The 19,641-nt window shown below is 57.4% G+C and overlaps 2 protein-coding genes across 2 annotated transcripts in view; one reads left to right on the top strand and one right to left on the bottom strand.

Moving 5' to 3' along the window:
- Positions 1-19,641, top strand: part of RNF123 (ring finger protein 123) — a 29,001-nt gene that overhangs the window by 9,002 nt on the left and 358 nt on the right. The window contains exons 16-38 of the mRNA XM_082413621.1: positions 754-871; positions 1,059-1,158; positions 1,370-1,431; positions 1,609-1,680; positions 1,882-2,002; positions 2,577-2,678; positions 4,008-4,114; positions 4,524-4,722; positions 5,076-5,221; positions 5,524-5,607; positions 6,399-6,506; positions 11,225-11,402; positions 12,322-12,396; positions 12,552-12,639; positions 12,729-12,816; positions 12,930-13,014; positions 14,374-14,513; positions 14,621-14,809; positions 14,901-14,976; positions 15,218-15,302; positions 19,024-19,166; positions 19,319-19,413; positions 19,540-19,625. Of these exons, the coding sequence (XP_082269747.1) occupies positions 754-871; positions 1,059-1,158; positions 1,370-1,431; positions 1,609-1,680; positions 1,882-2,002; positions 2,577-2,678; positions 4,008-4,114; positions 4,524-4,722; positions 5,076-5,221; positions 5,524-5,607; positions 6,399-6,506; positions 11,225-11,402; positions 12,322-12,396; positions 12,552-12,639; positions 12,729-12,816; positions 12,930-13,014; positions 14,374-14,513; positions 14,621-14,809; positions 14,901-14,976; positions 15,218-15,302; positions 19,024-19,166; positions 19,319-19,413; positions 19,540-19,625 (2,547 nt within the window). The remainder of the gene's footprint in view (positions 1-753; positions 872-1,058; positions 1,159-1,369; positions 1,432-1,608; positions 1,681-1,881; positions 2,003-2,576; positions 2,679-4,007; positions 4,115-4,523; positions 4,723-5,075; positions 5,222-5,523; positions 5,608-6,398; positions 6,507-11,224; positions 11,403-12,321; positions 12,397-12,551; positions 12,640-12,728; positions 12,817-12,929; positions 13,015-14,373; positions 14,514-14,620; positions 14,810-14,900; positions 14,977-15,217; positions 15,303-19,023; positions 19,167-19,318; positions 19,414-19,539; positions 19,626-19,641) is intronic.
- On the bottom strand, positions 15,679-19,017 carry AMIGO3 (adhesion molecule with Ig like domain 3). The gene has a single exon (XM_082413653.1). The coding sequence runs from the start codon at positions 18,182-18,184 to the stop codon at positions 16,658-16,660; it is 1,527 nt and encodes a 508-aa protein (XP_082269779.1). The 5' UTR covers positions 18,185-19,017; the 3' UTR covers positions 15,679-16,657.

Raw genomic sequence — 19,641 nt, forward strand, 5'->3', positions numbered from 1 at the left:
GGGGTCAGCAGAAGCCAGGGAGGGTGGTGTGCCTCTGCCCAGGGTTCCCCACGGAGGCTCAGGAAGACCAGAGCCACCCAATGTGTGAGTCCTTGTTCCAGGACCCAGCCTTCCCAGCACTTTCTCTACAGAGCAGGGAGGGTAGAGCAAAGGATCCAGGCTGGCTGGCTGGCCTGAGCAGGGATTTCCAGATGCCTGCAGGCTCTTGGGCCACCCAGAGGTGGAGGGCGGTGGAGGGGGGGAGCCACCAGCGCCTGCCCTCTTCAGCCAAAGCACTGCACTTTTATCTGTGCTCCATGGCGGGGGTTCCTATGAGATCTTCTCGAAGGAGTCAGCTCTTCCTGTTTCCCTATAACGTTGAGAACTGCAGGAATAGGAGAGAGAGCATAGCTTCGGGCCCCTGGCTGGGAAACCTGTGCTAGTAGCTGTCTTCTCTCTCTGGGATCCTCAGCCTCTAGGAGGCAGAAACAAATAGAGAGGCTGCCAGGCCCTCTCTCCAGCTGTCCCACCGTCATCTGTTCCTGTGACAAGTCTTCATCGTGCCCTTGCTCGGAATTGGGCTTGGTGGGTTTGACAGCCACAGCTGTTTCTCTGGGCTCACAGTCAGTGGTGACAGGCACACAGCAGCGATGGCACCCTGAGGACTGGGAGAGCTGTGGTGGGCACATCCGGAGGTGGGCAAGTTTCGGGAGGGCTCATGAGGGTGTATGGGGCACCCTGTGGTGAGTGGAGCTGTGCCTTAACGACCACCAGCTTCGACGTGCTCCGGTCCGTTGTCTTCTTTTACATCAAGAGCCCCCTGCGTGTGGAGGAGGCTGGCCTACAGGAGCTCATCCCCACCACCTGGTGGCCCCACCGCTCCAGCAGGGAGGTGGGCAGCCCTGACTGAGGTGGGCGGTGGTCACAGTGAGGGCTGACCCGGGGTGTCCGAGCCACCTGTACTTGGCACGCGAGGCCCCTTCCTGGGCTGGGGGTGGGAGTAGGGGTCTTTTGTCTGAAGTAGACCAGGGTGAATCTTGCCGTCTTTGAACCCCCTCCCCTGCCCCGCCCCTGCCCAGGGCAAAGAGAGTAAGGAGGTGAAGGACGAAACCTCCGAGGAGCGGCTCAGGCGGCGTGCCTATGAACGGGGCTGCCAAAGGCTCAAGAAGCGCATCGAAGGTCAGCCCCGTGCCTCAGGCACTGGGTAGGGGGTGGAGGATTTCTGTGCCTGTGTACTTGGGGGCACTTGGTAGTGACCATGCTTAGGTTGGACTTGGGGATCCCTGGTGGTGGAGCCTCAGTCCAAACCTGCTCCCCCTGCCCGTCCCCGGGAGCCTGAGGGCAAGGCCCTGCCTGAGGAAGGCTGTCCTGTTCCCCACCCCACCCCCAGTGGTGGAGGAACTACAGGTCCAGATCCTGAAGCTGCTGTTGAACAATCAAGATGACAACGGGGTAAGTGACTCCCAGACCCCTGTGTGGGTCCCTGGCCAGGAAGGGTGTCAGACCGGGCCTGGAGACCTAGAGGGCAGGGCTGGCTCAGGCTCTTGTGGCAGGGTGCAGGCTAAGTTGAGTCCGGTCCGGGGCCAGGATCCTCAGCTCATCACAGCCTCTGCTTTCCTTCCGCTGAAGGGCGAAGCTTCTAGGTACATCTTCCTGACCAAGTTCCGAAAGTTTCTGCAGGAGAATGCCAGCGGCCGGGGGGTAGGTATCCCCAGGCCAGCCCACCATGGCCCCCTGGCTTTGTTGCAGCATTTGCACTTGAAATTCTGGCACCTCTGCATCTCCTCCCCACCTGCTGCCCTACCCTCTCTGCTCAGCCCAGGGTCCTGGGGCAGGGCCTTGGATGAGGAGTGGGCTGGCCTCTGGGCTGCACAAATGCATGTCTTACACCTGTGCCTGCAGAACATGCCCATGCTCTGCCCCCCCGAGTACATGGTCTGCTTCTTACACCGCTTGATCTCGGCCCTGCGTTACTACTGGGACGAATACAAGGCCTCGAACCCATGCGCTACCTTCAGTGAGGGTGAGTGTGGCCAGGACCTCGAGTTGTAGACGCTGGGCAGAGCCAGGCCCAGGGCAGCCCCTAATGTTGGTGTGGAGTGATGGCTGAGGGCAGGGCTGAGGGGAGCTGTCCCAGGCCTCCTGCCTAATTGAGTCCTACCCGCTGGGTGCGGGGGCCTTGTACTTGGACGGTGAGCCCGTGTTTGCTCTAATGGTCCCCCGGGTTCCTGTCCTCTATGGGCCCCGTTCCTCAGTCCTTGCCTGCTAGCCCTACTGTGCAGTCCTTTGTCGGGGATGCCTTGGGTGGGCTCTGAGGTGCTGGGGGCCCTGTGTGTGTGTGGGACAGAGTCCTCAGGGGTCAGTGGAAGCAGCCTGCATTGGGGGATCTCCCATAGGGCTGGGTCAGGGCCCTCTCTGATTCTCACCTGGGTGACCCGCAGCCAAGAATGCCCCCTTCATCCCAAGTTGTGCCGTTGCTGGAACTGACCTGAAATGGTAGAGGGTGGGGTGGTAGGGGAAGCCTGGTCGGGTAGGTGGCCTAGGCCAGGGGTCCTGCTGGGCTCTGACTACTGGCCCGGCCTCCCAACTCTTCGCAGAGGCCTACATCCCGCCCCAGGTCTTCTATAATGGCAAAGTGGACTACTTCGACCTGCAGCGCCTTGGAGGCCTCCTCTCGCACCTTCGGAAGACCCTCAAAGGTACGCGCAGGCCTGGGCAGTTAGCAGGGCAGGGACGGGGGTGGTTCCTGAGCCAGCTCTGCCATGAGTGCTGAGCTGCGCTGTGCCCACCAGAGGGCGCCCGAGTCTCTCCACCTGCTCCGCAGGGAGATGCTGATAGGCCTCCTCTGCCCCGGGTCTTGCGTCCAACTATTCCTTCCTTCCCTTGCACATCCACCCCAGAGGAGGTCTGGGAGCCCTGTGATGGAATAGGGGGCAGTGTGCTGTTGGAGGAGGGAACCATGGGATATTGGTGAGGGGGTGGAGGGGGTGGGGGCGGGTGGTGTGGCTCGCATTTGCTGCCTGAACTACTTTCAGGGATCAGCACAAATGTCTCCAGTGCAAAAGGCTGAGAGCACAGTGTGAGCAGTGGCAGGGATGCCAGCAACGGCCCAGCATGGCCTGGAGACAGAAAGCAGCTGGCGTGCTGGAGAGGAAAATGAGAGGCAGGGAGTGATGGGAAATGAGGCCAGGGAGTCTGAAGGGCAGAGTCTGAGGGCCTTGTGGGCCACAAAGTGGCTGTAGGCTCCTTCCAGGGACAGTGGTAGCTTTGGAAAGTCCTGAAGCAAGGGAGCGAGGTTGGGGGGGGTCTGCGTTGTAAGAAGCTCCCTCTGGCTGCTACGGTGTGGAGAGTGGAGTGCAAGGGCCAAGAAAGCAGACAGGAAGCCAGTTGTCCAGGCAACGGAGGAGGCGGGGAGGGTAAAGGGGAGGGGACAAGGATGACCCCAGGCTTCTTGCCAGAGGCTGTGGGGATGAGGCACCATCAGGAAGAGGAGCTGCAGAAGAGAACAGTTTTGTATGTTTGAGGTGCCCAGTGATGCAGCCAGGACGAAGGCCTGGGCTGGAGGCAGCGGTGGTGTGTCCAGCTGTCAGCGTAGAGGTGGGGACAAGCCTGCGGTGAGGACCGGACCCCCTGGGGAGTGTGCAGAGTGAGGCAAGGAGAGCCCTAGGCAGCTCTGGATCTCCCTTTGTTTGTGGGGCAGGACAAGGAAGAAAGCAACGGAGCAGTCAGAGAAGTAGGGCCCTGGAGAGAGTGAGGTCATGCAGATAAAAACAGGGAGTGATGGGGTCATGGTGGGGAGAGCCTTCTGCCTCACTCAGCAGGACTCGCCCTACAAGACACAGGGCCTTGGGATGCAGAGTGAAGGCTGGGTTGGAGCCGGCGGAGGGTGAGGCGCAGGCACAGTGGTGAATGGGGCCCTCCAGGGCCTCCTGCCCAGCCAGCTGGTGCCCTCTCGCTGTCCTGAGTGGTTCCACCTATGACCCCTCTGCCCTCCACTGGCCTGAGAGCCCTCTTGTCATTCCTCCTAGATGACCTTGCCTCCAAGGCCAACATCCTGATCGACCCACTGGAGCTCCAGGCGGCCACCATGGATGACCTGGATGAGGATGAGGAGCCAGCCCCGGCTGCGGCCCAGGTGCCGCGGTAGGGGCAGGCAGGGGGCTTTGTGTTGGGCTGTCCCTCTATCATAAGGGCAGGGGTGTCACACGGGGCCATCTCCCACTCCATGCAGGCAAGGAGCTTGTCCCCAGGCAGGTTCCCTTGCTGTAGGTGGAGGCATGAACTGACGGGTGTGGTGGGGCATGCCTCCTGCTGCTGAGTCCCTACGAGACACAGGGCCTTGGGATGCAGAGTGAAGGCTGGGTTGGAGCAGGTGGAGGGTGAGGCGCAAGCACAGTGGTATCTGGGCCCCTGCGGGGCATCCTGCCCAGCCAGCCGGTGCCCTCTCGCTGTCCCATTCCCCAGCCTCGCAAATCAAGGGAGCCATAAGTGGGCCCGGGTCCTGGGATTGCTAAGTGGCGTCTGGCCTCCTCTCTCCACCACAGCGCCCCATGCAGGCCCTGGCCATGGGGGGCACGCTGCCCCTGCCTCGGCCCAGCTGGCTCAGTTCTCCAACCCTGGGCCGAGCCAACCGCTTCCTCAGCACAGCAGCTGTGAGCCTGATGACCCCACGGCGGCCTCTGAGCACCTCAGAGAAAGTGAAGGTCCGCACGCTGAGCGTGGAGCAGAGGACCCGTGAGGACAGTAGGTGCCAGGCAGGGCCAGGCGCGGCACACTGAAGGATCCTTCTATCCTGCACAGCACTCCCCCGGGGCAAAGCCAGATACACCCCATTCCCTCCTGGTCCTGTGGCCTGGCAGTATCTCAGGGGTGTGGGAAGTGCACTCTGAGGGCAGGAAATTGATGCTACAGAAATAGGTCCTGGAGTGCAGGACCTTCCCTGCCCCTGCCCACACATTCTCCCTGCAGGTCCCTCCTTGGGCCCAGGCAGGGGGAGAGGGCCTCCTTCTCCTGCTGTAAGGCCCATCCTGGCTCCATAGGCTTAGAAGAGAACTGGAATGGCTCCGACCCTGACCCTGTCCTTCCCTATTCCCTAGTTGAGGGTAGCCAGTGGAATGAGGGCCTGCTGGTGGGGCGGCCCCCTGAGGAGCCTGAGCAGCCCCTCACCGAGAACTCCCTGCTGGAAGTCCTGGATGGTGCCATCATGATGTATAATCTCAGCGTTCACCAGCAGCTGGGCAAGGTCTCACGCCACTGGTCCATGCGCATGTTATGTGGTTCTGTGTGTTTGGATGCGTGTGTGTGTGCGCCCACGTGTGCCCACGTGTCTCCAGGGGTGCCTGGGCATGACTGTGCGCGTTAGCATGTGCCACAGCAAGACTAGTTTCTGCCAGTGCCGTTTGGGCCGACCTGGTTGACTTCTGTGGGAGGGGCTGTCCTGGGCCTAAGGTTAAGGGTTTGGCAGGGCTGGGGTCCAGGCTGGGTGTGGAGAAACCTGTGCGAGGTGCCCAAGGGTCACCCTGGATGTGGTGTCTGGTGCTCTAGATGGTGGGAGTGTCCGATGATGTCAATGAGTATGCGATGGCTCTGAGGGACACAGAGGACAAGCTCCGCCGGTGCCCCAAACGGGTAAGGTGGACAGGCAGGTGGGTCTTTGGGAGGGCGGGGTGTTGAAGAGGGCAGCTTGCTCCCTGGGGGTCCCCAGGGAAGCCCATGAGGGAAAGCTGCTGTCCTGCCCCTGCCTCTGGGGTTGCCCAGCAGTTCTCCTCATCCCCACCCCAGCCCCGGGCAGACCACATCAGTGAGAGTGCGGCTGGCATCGCGGCTAGGGACGGCCTGAGCCCCGTCAGCCAGCCATAGCCTGTGCCAAGATGCCCCTACCCTGGCCACTAAGTGCTGACGCACACCCACTCTCCTCATCAATTATGGATTCGACCCTCAGTACTTCCTCGGCCACTTGCAGAGTCAGCAGGAAGCAGGGCCTCCCTCCCTCCCTCCTTCCCTCCCCTGGAGCCCCTCTGCCGTAGCTCTCTGGCCTGGGGAACAGAGCCAAGTATGCCCAGTCTGGGCTTCCCTGGCAGCCCCTGGCTCCCATCTGTCTACAGAACCCTGCTCTTGTCCAGGGCAAAAGCAGCTGCCAGAGCTGCAGTTCTAGCATGGAGTCCCTGGGGTGTCCCAGCCAGGGACTCATCTCACATACACTCAGCTGCGTCTCACTTGCACATTCTGAGGGGCACCTGTGGCCCTGTCTTGCTCAGGCTCACCAGCAGGCCAGGCTGAGGAGGGTTTTGAAGAGTGGAGCTGGGTCCGCCCAACACTTTGCCTGCCCTGGGCACCAGTGGGGCCCCTGCTAGGCTGCATGGGTCTGGGCACGGGGCCATGTCCTGATTGTCCTCTCCTCCCTTCTCCTTGGGTGGCAGAGGAAGGACATCCTTGCAGAGTTGACGAAGAGCCAGAAGGTTTTCTCAGAAAAGCTGGATCACCTAAGTCGCCGTCTTGCCTGGGTCCATGCCACCGTCTACTCCCAGGTGAGCGGTGTGGCCTAGGCCAGCAGCTGCTGCCCTCCCCAAGCCCCCGGACTAGTCACTGATTGGGCAGGGTTGTGCCAGCCCCTCAGTGCTTCCTGCCCTCCTGGACCTCTGGCACACACGTGCCCCCTCCCCGCTCCTCATCCTCCCTCCTCCCACCTAGTGCCGCATCCCCTGAACTTTTCATGCCCCATGAACTTAAGTAGATGCCATTTGTAGACCCCACTTCCCCACGCAGCTCATAACCCTCCATTCAAGGAACAGCCTGTCTCTACCTGCCTCCCACTGTCCGCTGCCCCTGCTCCTCTCCCAGCGCATCAGGGGCTCTGTGACCTCTCCCAAGCCTCACCCTGCGTCTGCATCTGCATCTGCTTCTCTCTGACTCCCCTCCCACTTGAGGCCACTGGCTTGTTCCCTTCTCACTCATTCACTCACTCGTTCATTTATTAACATGCCCAGAGCCTGGAGGATGCCAGGTGCCATCCTGACACTGGGGACACTCAGTAGTGAACCAGAAAGCTGAGTCCCTGCCCTCCCGGGGTAGACGGGCAGACGGTGCACTCCCGCAGTGACCATGTTTTGACCCCCGCCACCCCAGGCCCCGGACCCGCCGCACTTGTTTTATCTCCCCACCTGCCCTGGCATCTCCCCCTCCACAAGTGAGTGCCTTGGGATGCTCCCCATGTGCCCATGTAGGGCATCTGTTCACCTTCTTGGGTGTGCCCCTCCCCCATAACTGGGTGATCAAGGCCCTTGGTATCCCTGTCTCTACTGCTCTTTCTTCTGGTGACTCCTCCCCAACCCAAACCACCTCTGCCTTTTACCCCTCTGTTCTCTCTTGCCACAGACCACCTTGCTCCAGCCCCACAAAGATGGTCACTGTCATCGCACCACCAGGATTTCATGCCTGTCCACCTCCCTAGGCGATCTTGCCACCCCCTCCCACACTGTCTTCTTAGGAACCTCACCCTCCCATCTTTGTACCTTCTTCTTTTTAAATTCTGATAAAATATACACAACATGAAATTTACCATCTTAATCATTTAAAAAAGTTGTGGTAAAATACAATATTTAACTTATCATCTTAATCATTTTAAATGTACAGTTCAGCAGTGTTAAGTATATTTGTTGCTGTGCAACCAGTCTCTAGAACTCTTTTCATCTCCCCAAACTGAAACTTATATCCACTAATTCCCGTTCCCCCCTTCACCTCAGTCCCTGACAACCACTGTTCTACTTTCTGTCTCTGTGAATTTGACTACTCTAGTACCTCATATAAGTGGAATTTTTGTCACTGGCTTATTTCACCTAGCATAATGGTCTCATGGTTCATCTATGTTGTAGCATGTGTCAGGATTTCTTTCCTTTTTAAGGCTGAATAATATTCCATTGTGTGTATATACCACATTTTATTTATCCGTTAATCCATCTATGGACATTTGAGTTGCTTCCACCTTTTGGCTATTGTGAATAATGCAGCTACGAACATGGGTGTGCAAATACCTTTTCAAGATCCTGTTTTTTAATTCTTTTGGGTATATACCCAGAAGCAAAATTGCTGGATCATATAGTAATTCTATTTTTAATTTTTTTGAGAAACTGCCATATTGTTTTTCATAGTGGTTGCACCACTCCCACTAGCAGGGCACAGGGTTCTGATTTCTGCCTATCCTTGCCAACACTTGTTTCTCAGAAATTTTTTTTTATTAATAGTAATCCTAATCTGTGTAAAGTGGTATCTCATTGTGGTTTTGATTTGCATTTCCCTAGTGATTAGTGATGTTGAGCATCTTTTCATGTAATTATTGTCCATTTGTATATCCTTCTTTGGAGAAATGTCTATTCAATCCTTTTGCCCATTTTTTAATCAGATTGTTTTTCTGTTTTTGATTTGTAGGAGTTCTTTATATATTCTGGGTATCAACCCTTTAGCAGATTATGATTTATAAATATTTCCTCCCATTTGCTCTTTTGATTGTGTCCTTTGATGCAATTTTTTAATTTTGATGGTCTAATTTATCTATTTTTTTCTTTTCTTGCCTGTGCTTTTGTTGTGATATCCAAGAAATCATTATCAAATCCAAGGTCATGAAGGTTTTCCCCTATGTTTTCTTCTAAGAGTTTTTAGCTCTTAAGTTCAGGTCTGTGACCCATTTTAAGTTAATTTTTGTATATGATGTGAGATAATGGTCCAACTTCATTCTTTTGTATGTGGATATCCAGTGTTCCCAGCACCATTTATTGAAAAGACTGTCCTTTCCCCATTGAATGGTCTTGGCACCCTTGTCAAAAATCATTTGACCATATATGTGAGGGTTTGGGGGTGGGGGGCTGTCTATTCCATTGGTCTGTATGTCTATGTTTATGCCAGTACCATACTGTTTTGATTATTGTAGCTTTGCAATAAGTTTTGCAATCAGGAAGTGTGAGATCTGCAGCTTTGTTCTATTTCAAGATTGTTTTGGCTATTTGGGGTCCCTTGAGATTTGATAGGAATTTTAGAATAGTTTTTTCTATTTCTGCAAAAAAAAAAAAAAAAGCCATTGGAACTTTTATAGGAATTGCATTAAAACTGTAGATTGCTTTGGGTAGTATTGACATCTGATGATATTAAGTCTTCCAGTCCATGAACATGGGATGTCTTTCCATTTGTTTGTACCTTTTAAAATTTCTTTGAGCGACATTTCGTAGCTTCCAGTGTTTCAAGTGTTTCACTTCCTTGGTTAAATTTACACCTGTTTAATTAATTTTGATTCTCATGTAAATAGAATTATTTTCTCGATTTCCTTTTTGGATTGTTCCTTGCTTGTGTATAGAAACACAACTGATTTTTGTGTGTCGATTTTGTATCCTGCAAATTTCCTGAACTTGTTTATTAATTCTAATAGTTTTTTTGTGGAATCTTTAGGATTTTCTACATATAAGATCATGTCATCTGCAAACAGAGATAATTTTACTCCTTTCTTTTTTAAAAAAATATTTATTTATTTATTTATTTATTTATTTGGCTGCGCCGGGTCTTAGTTGCAGCATGCAAGATCTTCATTGCAGCATGCAGGATCTTTAGTTGCAGCATGCAGACTCTTAGTTGTGGCATGCATGTGCGATCTAGTTCCTTGGCCAGGGATCGAACCCAGGCCCCCTGCATTGGGAGCGTGGAGTCTTAACCACCGGACCACCAGCAAAGTCCTATACTCCCACCTTTCTAACATAGATGGCTTTTACTTCTTTTTCTGGCCTAATTCTGGCTAGAACTCCCAATACTACGTTGAATAGAAGTGGCAAAAGCAGACACCTTGTCTTGTTCTTGATCTTAGGGGAAAGCCTCTGTTCTTTCACCATTGAGTATGATGTGAGCTATGGACTTTTCATAATACAGCCTTTATTATGTTGAACTGCCTTTTTTTTCTTCTACATTTGCAATGCTTACCCTCTTGCCTCCTGCTCATTCAGCTTCTCCCATTAGTAAAGGAAAAAGCCCGTGATGCCTTTCCCTCACTGTACATTTGCTTACACTACCGCTCTCTCCTTCCTTCTCTGTGTCTTGGCTTCCTCATCTTCCCTTCACTCTTTGCCCAGATCAGGCTCCTCCACTTTTCTGAAATAGTCTTGCAAGGTATCTATCGAGCTCCCCCATCTCCCTTTGTGGACACATCTCCTCTCCCATTACAGTGGCCCCCTTGGCCGCATCGGTGCCATTGCCATCCTTTCCTCAGACTCGGTCTTCTCTGGCCTTCGGTGACACCAGCTCCTGTAGGCCTCCCTGTCCGTGTGTACTCCCAGGCCCAGGCCCACCCTCTGACTTCTTGCTTACGTCTTCTCAGGCTCTCAGGTTTGAGAGCACATCAGAGAGCTGGTGGAAAGTGCAGCTGCTCCAGCTCCACTCCAGGAGATGTGGTGCTATGGGTCTGGACTGGGGCCTAGGGCCTCACTCTGGTTGGTGACCCCTCCTGGCCCCTTTTGTGGGATAGACTATCTGGAAACCATACTGTGGGGAACTGGGCCCTTGGCAGGTTTTGTCTGCTTTCCATGACCTCTGTTCCACCAGCAGTCATGCTACCTTTGACCTTCACACCACCTTCTCCTCTGAGCTCCAGACCCATTTTCTACCTGCCTCCTTAACACCACCTCTTTGGGGGCATCGCTGGGCACCTCATGCTCCACATGTCCTAAGCCACATCCCCTCTGCCCTTCACCAGGCCTGCTTCTCCCCCAGGACTTCCAACCGCCATGGAGGCTCCATCACGCACAGAAACGTGGGCCCCGTTCTTGTTGCGACCATTCCCTTGCCCTCACAGCCAATTGGTGCATCCGCATGCCTGGCCATCCAGTCCCTTTGCTGTCTTGGGCCTAGCCAAGGCTATAACTTCCTCACTGCCTTGTCCCCACTTGTCCCTGCAGCCCCTTCTGCTCTGGGCAGTGTTCCAACACAGGCTTCTGGTCACATGGCACCCTCTCGCTTAACACCTTCTGTACCTTAAAAACTTGCAACCCAGGATTCTGGTCGGGGTTGTAGTGCTGCCCTGAACAGGCTGGTGGCTCATCTTGCCTGCCCAGTACAGTGCTTGATTGCTCCTACCTGAGCCACTGCTCCCACTTCCTGGAATCCAGTTCTCATGTCATGTTCCTGGGAGGCCTTTCCTAATCTCCAGACTGGGCCACACCCCCTGTGACCCCTCCCTTGAACAGCCCAGCAACACCCCGTGTGCCTCCCACAGGAGAAGATGCAGGACATCTACTGGCTGCTGCGTGTCTGCCTGCGGACCATCGAGCATGGAGACCGCACAGGTCCTCTCTTTGCCTTCATGCCCGAATTCTACCTGAGTGTGGCCATCAACAGCTACAGTGCTCTCAAGAATTACTTTGGCCCTGTGCACAGCATGGAGGAGCTCCCAGGTGATAGGGCCATTCAGGCTGGGAGGGGACAGAAAAGGGGGCCTCTGGAGTGAGCCCTAGGAGCCCTGTTCTGAGCCCTCGTGGCCCAGCAGCACACATCCCACGTAGGGGAGGAGGTGAGGCTCTGCGCAGCATCATACAAGCATTTGCAAAAGTCCCACATGGTGGAGAGCCCTGTCCTAGTACCAGCAGCCATAGAACCAACAGCACCTCCCTGGTGTTAAGAGGGAAACAGATGAAATGGAGTACAGGGTGTGGGGATTACCCCCACCCCACCCACCCTGCCCCGCCCCGCCCCGGCTTTTACTTCCTTCTTGGTGCTTCTGTGGCCCAGGAGCCAGCTGGCCTCTTACCTTGCTGCCCTGGCGCTGGCCATAGGGTGTGGCATCCCATGCAGGGGCAGAGTGGCTTGTCTTTGCAGATCACAGCAAGGAGCACGGGGGCCCTGCTGGTGGCCACATAGGAGTCTGGGCTTCTTGCAGACCACTGATTCCAGGCTGGGCTTGGCAGTTTATGTCTGGACTAGGCTGTGGGCTTTTAGGCTCCTTGCCTGTCCCCTTGCCCTGCCCTAGGCCTCGGTGCAGGCTTTGTCCTCAGAGGTGGAGCTGTGGGTGCCCAGGGGACTTTGACTGCTGAGCCCTCCAGTGTGTGTGCTGAGATGGGTTTGAGCCCAGGCAGGACTCTTGTCAGGACCTATCCTCCTGCTGGGACCCGCCCAACGCCCACAATGAGTCTGTGCCTTCGCCTCTCACCAACTGTTAGTGAATGCCCTGCCTAAAGTCCCCAGATGTCGGCTTGGGCTCAGACTAGCCCTTGGAGCTAGCTCTGGAGCCCACTACCCAAGCCCACTCACCAAGGGGTGTGCCTGCCTCTGGAGTCTGCACTCCCAATCATCTCGTCCTACTACCCAACCCTGCAGGCTATGAAGAGACCCTGACCCGTCTGGCTGCCATCCTTGCCAAACACTTTGCTGACACACGCATCGTGGGCACTGGTGAGGTGCCTGACAGAGGGCTGGGGGAGATGGGGACGGACGGGATGGCACCTCTGGCTGGCTATTTTCTGCGCACAATGCTGGCCAGGTGGGTATGAGGCATGGGCACCAGGGCTCATGCCAGGCACCTGCTGAGGCATGGCCTGTCCCAGCAGATATCCGTGACTCGCTGATGCAGGCCCTGGCCAGCTACGTGTGCTACCCAAACTCCCTGCGGGCTGTGGAGCGGATCCCTGAGGAGCAGTGAGTGGGGGCCCGGGGGCAGGGGGGCACGCACTCTGCCCTGCACAGCACTAGCCTCACCCCGTGCCCGCCACCCGTTGCTCTCACAGGCGTATCGCCATGGTGAGGAGTCTCCTGGCTCCCTATGAGCAGCGGCCCTGGGCCCAGACCAACTGGATCCTGGTGCGGCTCTGGAGGGTAAGCCTGGCTGGAGAGGAGGTGGCTATGGCTGGCTGGAGAGGAGGTGGCTATGGCTGGCTGGAGGGAGGGGTTGCCCTGCCCCACTGACCTCCCGCCAACTCCACCCCCAGGGCTGTGGGTTCGGGTACCGCTATACACGGCTGCCACATCTGCTGAAAACCAAACCCGAGGATGCCAATTTGCCCAGCCTCCAGAGTGAGTATCCAGGTTTGGCAGGCGGGGGCCCTCACCCGCTGCTCTTGGGTTCTCGCAGACTTTCCCACTTCTTCCAGCCCCAGTCCTGGACTCGTGTTGGGCCCCAATTCCCTGTGTATCCCCTGGGGTTTCCATTTCCCTGCTTCCTCCCAGTCTAAGGACACTCTGGTCCTCTTGAGTCTTGCTTTCCAGTCCCATGTGTGCCCTTTGGTCCTGAACGATCTGCATGTGTCACAGTGAAAAGGGGCAGCATCTTCCCAGGCTGCTGGCAGCTTATGCAAAGTGAGGACCCTATCCCTTGCCCTCTGAACCAGCTCCCTGACTTCCAGCCTTGTCCCAACGCCATGTCCTTCTGCCCCTTTACTTTCACTAGCCGGTGCCAGACCCTGGATACCTGAGTCAAGGCAGGGGCACAGACTAGGGGCTGGCCAGGGCCCCAAAGGGTGTCCATGGGGCTTCCTGGAGGAAGTGGCCTTTGGTTGGGAGCAAAGTCTGCATTTTCTGTCCTGGGCCTATGGTCCAGCAAAGCCCTGTGAGCCTGGACCTTCACTGGGCCCAGCCCAGGGTCTTGGGCTGTCTTGCTTGCAGAATCTGCCTGTCACATGCTGTATTCACCCCACACAGTGGCTCTCTTTAGCCCACGTGGTATGTTTCTGCCCTTGTGGGAGTGTTTGGGCCTAAAGGGGTCCCCAGAGGCCAAGTTCCTTGTGCAGAGTCACACAGCAAGTCCTTGCCAGTTGCCTTGGTCCTGCCTCCAGAGTGGACCTGAGCTGCAAGTGGAGAGCAGCAGTGGGGCCAGATATGCATCCTGCTGCTGTAGGAACTATTGATTTGCAGGGGGGGAGGTATGCCTAGCCCAGTGTGGCTGAGGGCTCTGGTTACTGCTGCCTGTCAGCCCAGACTTGGCGCCCACCACCTCAGCCGTATGCCAAGGCCAGGCCAAGGGCAGCAGAGGACAGTGGAGGATGGCAGGGCTCAGAGTAGGCTCTTGGGAGAAATGGCCTTGATACGAGTGAAGAGGGGTCTAGGTTGCCCTGTCTAGGTCTAGCCCTTCCTGAAGGGCATGTGACTGAGAACTTTCTGGGGATCAGGCTGGGGCTTGGGGGCAGTTCTAGAACTGGGGGTGGGGGAGGCATTGGGAACAACTGCAGCCTGTGGTTGGCCCAGCAGAGGGAGGAGACAGATTTAGTCCTAACCCCCAGGCAGCACTGCACCCTGTCCGCCTGCCTTCAAGACCTGAGTGTTCCCAGGGAGCTGTCTGTCTGCCCTTACACCAATGGCCTGTGAGTGAGGACAGAGGCAGACAGGCAGGGGCCGCTGACTGGAGTCCCGACGATGCCCCTCCCCATGTCCCCACAGAGCCCTGCCCCTCCACCCTGCTGCAGCAGCACATGGCAGACCTGTTGCGGGAGGGTTCTGACGTGGCACCCAGCTTCCTCAACAGTGTCCTCAACCAGCTCAACTGGGCCTTCTCTGAGTTTATCGGCATGATCCAGGAGGTGGGTCATGGAGGGACCTTGTGGGCCAGGGGGTTGCAGAGGATGCGGCACGATCTGTGGTGTGGCCAGACCACTGACTGCTGCCCACGCACACGTTGGTGGCTTAGATCCAGCAGGCTGCTGAACGCCTGGAGCGGAACTTTGTGGACAGCCGGCAGCTCAAGGTATGTGCCACCTGCTTTGACCTCTCGGTCAGCCTGCTGCGCGTCTTGGAGATGACCATCACGCTGGTGCCTGAGATATTCCTCGACTGGGCCCAGCCTACCTCCGAGATGCTGCTGCGGCGTCTCGCACAGGTGTGTCCATCTGGGCAAGGGTGGTTGGGACCCTGGGGACACCCCAGTGGTGTGAGCCCACCCATCCACCAACGGGCTCCTGCCCTCACAGCTGCTGAACCAGGTGCTGAACCGGGTGACAGCTGAGAGGAACCTGTTTGACCGCGTGGTCACCCTGCGGCTGCCTGGTGAGGACCTAGAAGCCCTGTAGCCAACACACCACAGGCCTTGGTTCCTCTGCCAGGAGCAGTGCTGCCTGATTCTACATTCTGCACCGGGACAGCCTGGCTTGGCACCCCCAGCCTAGCTCAGCTTTCTGTGGGGAGGAGGGTGGGAAGTGTGAATGACGATGATGTCGGCTGGGCAGGGATGGAGACCCTGCAGCGGGAGCACTTGGGTAGCTCATCCCCTTCCTTCCCTTTCCCTTAGGCCTGGAGAGTGTGGACCACTACCCTATTCTGGTGGCAGTGACAGGCATCCTGGTACGACTCCTGGTGCATGGCCCAGCCTCAGGGTGAGTGTTAGGGGCTGGGGTCCCCTGTGGGGGCTGGGCTTGTCTGATGGGGAGGGGGCTGGGCAGGGCCTTCCAAAGCTCATCTCTCACATGGACTTCAGCGTCAGGTCTGGAGCTGGAAGGAAGGTAGTGAGGTGTGAACTGAGTAACTGGGTGGCTGCAGCAGCAGCAGCAGCAGCAGCAGCAGCTCAAAGCAGGAGAATCCAGGAGCTCAGCAGAGCAGGGTGCCCCGGCCCACGGGCACAGCCGCTGGCTGTGGCTGTGCCTAAGGCAGGGGCAGGGGAACTAAGACTGTGCTAAGGGCGGGGTGCCATCGTGCGATATCCAGGGACGCACTGCTGGGGTTAAGAGCTGAGCACACACACTGCCACCTGTGTCTGTGAAGGCTCCAGCGACGAGCATGTACTATCTTTATTAAGAAATTCCATGATAGCTGGATCCAGGACACTTGTGGGCCCCCCAGCTGAGCCCTCACTCAGGAGGGGTTCCCAGTCCCTGCTTCCCTGCCTCCCTGCAGTGGGAGTGGTGAGATGCATATGAAGCCAGGGCACTGCTTCAGCCATTAGGCCGATACCAGTGCCAGCCCTTAAGAGGATTCTACCCTTGGGAGACAGCAAGTTCCGGCTCGGCCCTCCCATCTTAGCCACGCTCAGCAGGCTTTTTACTGCTGAAAAGCTGGGGGAACAGGCCATTGGTGCCCCTTACCGTTGTCTTGCGAGCCCATGGGAGAGGCTCTGCCCTCAGAGTGGCCTGCGATGCCCCTGGGGGTCTCTTGAGGAGTCTTGCCTGCTGGTTGCCTTCTCACCAGACTGCATGGACTCGTGAAGCTTCAAGTAGCTTGAATGTTGGTGCGTGGGGAGTCACATTTCACCAGAGGGAGGGCTTGTAATTCCTCTTTCCACCCTCGGGGTGGGGACTCAATCTTCCTTTGAAGTCCTCGTCCTTTTCCCCCATGGGCCACTCCCGTCCCCTTGGGAAGCGGAAGGTGGTCATGCTTCAATTCTTCACCACCACTCTCCTTGATGGCTGCCTCAGCCCCTGCGGGTGAACCTGGGGCTCTAATGCAAGCGCTCTTCCAGATGGTCCTCGGTTCCAATCCTCATGTGGGCACAGGTAGGCCCTGCTACGTCCTGGGATGTTTTGGTCCTGTGCTGCTGGGGAGAAGCAGGAGAGAGTTGGGGACTTCAGCCCCTCTACCAGTGAGTGGGGTTGCTGTGGTTTATGTTGAGGCCCACACAGGAGGCTGGAGGACCAAGCCCAGTGCTTCCCACCAGCATCTGGCAGTTCTCTGGGCAGCATCAGGGAGCAGGGCAAGCAGCGGGCAGGCAGTGGCCTCGGTGGGGCCCCTGGGCAGCCTAGGTCATCACCAGACCCTCAGAGCCTGTGGAGCTAGCGGACTCAGAGCCAGCCTTGAGACGCAGGCCTATGGGATTGTAGAGATCAAAGTTCTCAGCTACCGCTAGCTGCACACGACCATTGAGGCTTCTCCTGCCAGGCTCCAGAAAGACCACATGCTTGTGGACACTGGCCTTGCGTCTTGGTGCGTTGGGCAGCGTGGTGCTGAGCACTGAGGACTGTGCGCTCAGCTCCTGGAGTGGGCTGGGTGTTCGGGGCCAGCAGCGGCAGCGGCAGGTGCAATGGTAGCAGCGGCGGCAGCCGGGGCAGGGTGGCACGAACAGGTAGAGCAGCACGAGCACCAGGCCCACGGCGCAGCCCAGCAGTGTGGTGAAGCCCGTGTTGAAAGTGTCAGGCTCAGGGCGTGGAAAGTGCACACTCACGTTGTACTCGTGTGTCTGGTTGTGATGCAGGAGGGGTCCAGTAGCCAGGCACACAAAGACACCCTCGTGCCATGGCTGCACGTTGCTGATGGCCAGGCTGCCATCAGCCCGCACTGCGATGCTGCCGTTGCGAGATCCTGGTGCCATGAGCAGCTCATGCTGCGGCGAGACCCAGGCAATGTGTACGGCTGGGGCGCTGGTGTTGCAGTGTAGCCTCAGGGACTGCCCCACCTGCACATGCAGCTGTTCTTCAGGCTGCTCTAGGCCCCGAGCCAGGGCAGCTGAGCAGTTCTCAAAGACACGGCTGTGCTCAAAGAAGCGCACGCGGGAGGTGGGTACCTTGAAGGCCAGGCACGTGTACTCGCCCGCGAAGTCGCTCACAGCGCTGAGCCCCCGCTGGTGCCAGCGCCGCAGCAGGTGGTAGAGACGGCAGTCACAGGGTAATGGGTTGTTGTGCAAGTAAAGGCCGTTCTTGAGAAAGGCTGGCAGTGAAGCCAGGTCAGGTACAGGGATGCGTCCTAGGTGGTTGGAGGAGAGATCCAGAGTACGTAGGTGGGTCGTGCCCAGGCCGTGCAGGTGACTGAAAGAGAAGGACGCAAGTTCATTGCAGCCCAGGTAGAGACGACTGAGCGCGCCCAGGCCGTGGAAGGCCAGCTCGTCCAAGTGCGCCAGGCGGTTATTGAACAGAAGCAGCATCTTGAGCTCCCCCAGGCCGTCGAGGTCGTGGCGGCCGAGGGCCCGCAGGGCGTTAGATGATAAATCGAGCAGCCGCAGGCCACTGGCATTGGTGAAAACTCCCCGACCTAGCGCATCCAGCTCGTTGTGATTTAAACGCAGGGTGCGGAGCCGGGAGAGGGGCGCCAACCAGCCGGGGCGCAGGCGCTGCAGCGCATTGTGGCTCAGGTCGAGGTCTGCAGCTGCAGCTGGTAACGTGACCGGCACATCCTGCAGCCCCAGGCCGGCGCAGCTCAGGAGGTCGGCAGCACACACACATTTGTAGGGACAGTTATGAGGCGCAGGGAACAGGAAGCCCTCGGAGTCCAGGGTGCTTAATCCGACGCGCAGCATGCACAGCAGCGTGCCCTGCAGCACCAGCCGGGCCATGGCGGCGGCTGCCAGGGGTGGGACAGGGCAGCTCGGTGTGGGGCGCAGCTCCGAGACTCACCCACTTCACATCCGGCCAGAAGTGCGGGGCGCTACATGGCCAGTGGCCAGCGAGACAGGATGCGGGCTCCGTCCCGCAAGGCTGACTGCGCCAGCTGCCCGGTCCCAGGTTTGGGGTTGTGACTTGGGGCCACGCTCGCTCAGCACTCCCTTCTCAGGCTTCCCCAGCTCTCTCCTGAGTGCCTTTGTGAGCACTCAGCTTCTAAATACTCTCCGGGAGGCGATTTCTCAGGGGCGGGGCCTCAGGCTCCCATTGGCTCCCATTGGAGGGGCGGGGTAGCCGCGTCCCCCGGCGATCATAGGCCCCCGCGTGGCCGCCAGAGGGTGAGCGAGTCGGGCCACAATGCCCCAGCCTGAGCTTGGCCGGCGGCTTTCCAGAGGGCCCTGTCTCCCGGAACCCTGGGAAGCACGCCTTTAAGCTTCTTGTGTTCTTTGTGTTTTCTTTGAAGGGTTAACGTTTATGAGGGGGCAGGTGTTTTCTTTGAAGGGTTAACGTATATGATTGGGCAGCTGTTTCCTTTGAATGGTTAACATAAATGAAGGGGCAGGTGGACTTCCATTATCTTCTGGTGGTGCCCCCTTAAACTGGTACCCGGCAATGTGGGTCCTTACCGGGATCTAGGACTTTACTGGGAGGACTGGAGAGAAGCAGGGAGATTGGGTGGAATGAACCAGGCAATAATGCAAGTAGGCTGGACTTTCCAGCCCCACCCCTCCGATAGATACTGATTTCAGACAGGCCCAGCATTCTGACTACCCTTGTACCCTTTCCCACCTAGGACAGAGAGAGCCACATCAGTGCTCCTGGCTGATCCCTGCTTCCAGCTCCACTCCATATGCTATCTGCTGGGGCAGCCAGAGCCCCCTACCCCTGGCACTACCCTGCCTGCCCCTGACCAGAAGCGCTTCTCCCTACAGAGCTGTGAGTAGGCCGGGGGTGGGTCAGGGAAGAGAGGGATTTGGGGCTGGGCCAGGTCAGTAGTCTTAAGAAGAGCAAATTTCCAGGCAGGGAGTACTCAAGAGGCACTGGGTTCTAGGGCCACATTGGGCCTGACACCTCCTTCCACCCGCCAGACACAGATTACATCAGTGTTGAGGAACTGGCCCAGGTGGAACAGATGTTGGCACACCTGACCTCTGCGTCTGCCCAGGCAGCAGCTGCCTCCCTGGTGAGTGGGGCCACAGCATACGGGTCCACACAACCCCAGTACACATCACCACAGCTGTGTGCGTAGTGTACACCCAACTTGTCTGGGCACCCAACCCCAGCCCACCCTGCACTCTGCTCCCTGCAGCCCACCAGTGAGGAAGACCTCTGCCCCATCTGCTATGCTCACCCCATTTCTGCTGTGTTCCAGCCCTGTGGCCACAAGTCCTGCAAGTAAGTGGGCTGCACG

This window comes from Balaenoptera physalus (assembly GCF_965194825.1).
Source record: "Balaenoptera physalus genome assembly, chromosome: 11".
Taxonomy (NCBI): Eukaryota; Metazoa; Chordata; class Mammalia; order Artiodactyla; family Balaenopteridae; genus Balaenoptera; species Balaenoptera physalus.

Coding starts and splice junctions, on each gene's coding strand:
- AMIGO3 (XM_082413653.1), bottom strand. CDS start 18,184: ATGGCCCGGCTGGTGCTGCAGGGCACGCTGCTGTGCATGCTGCGCGTC.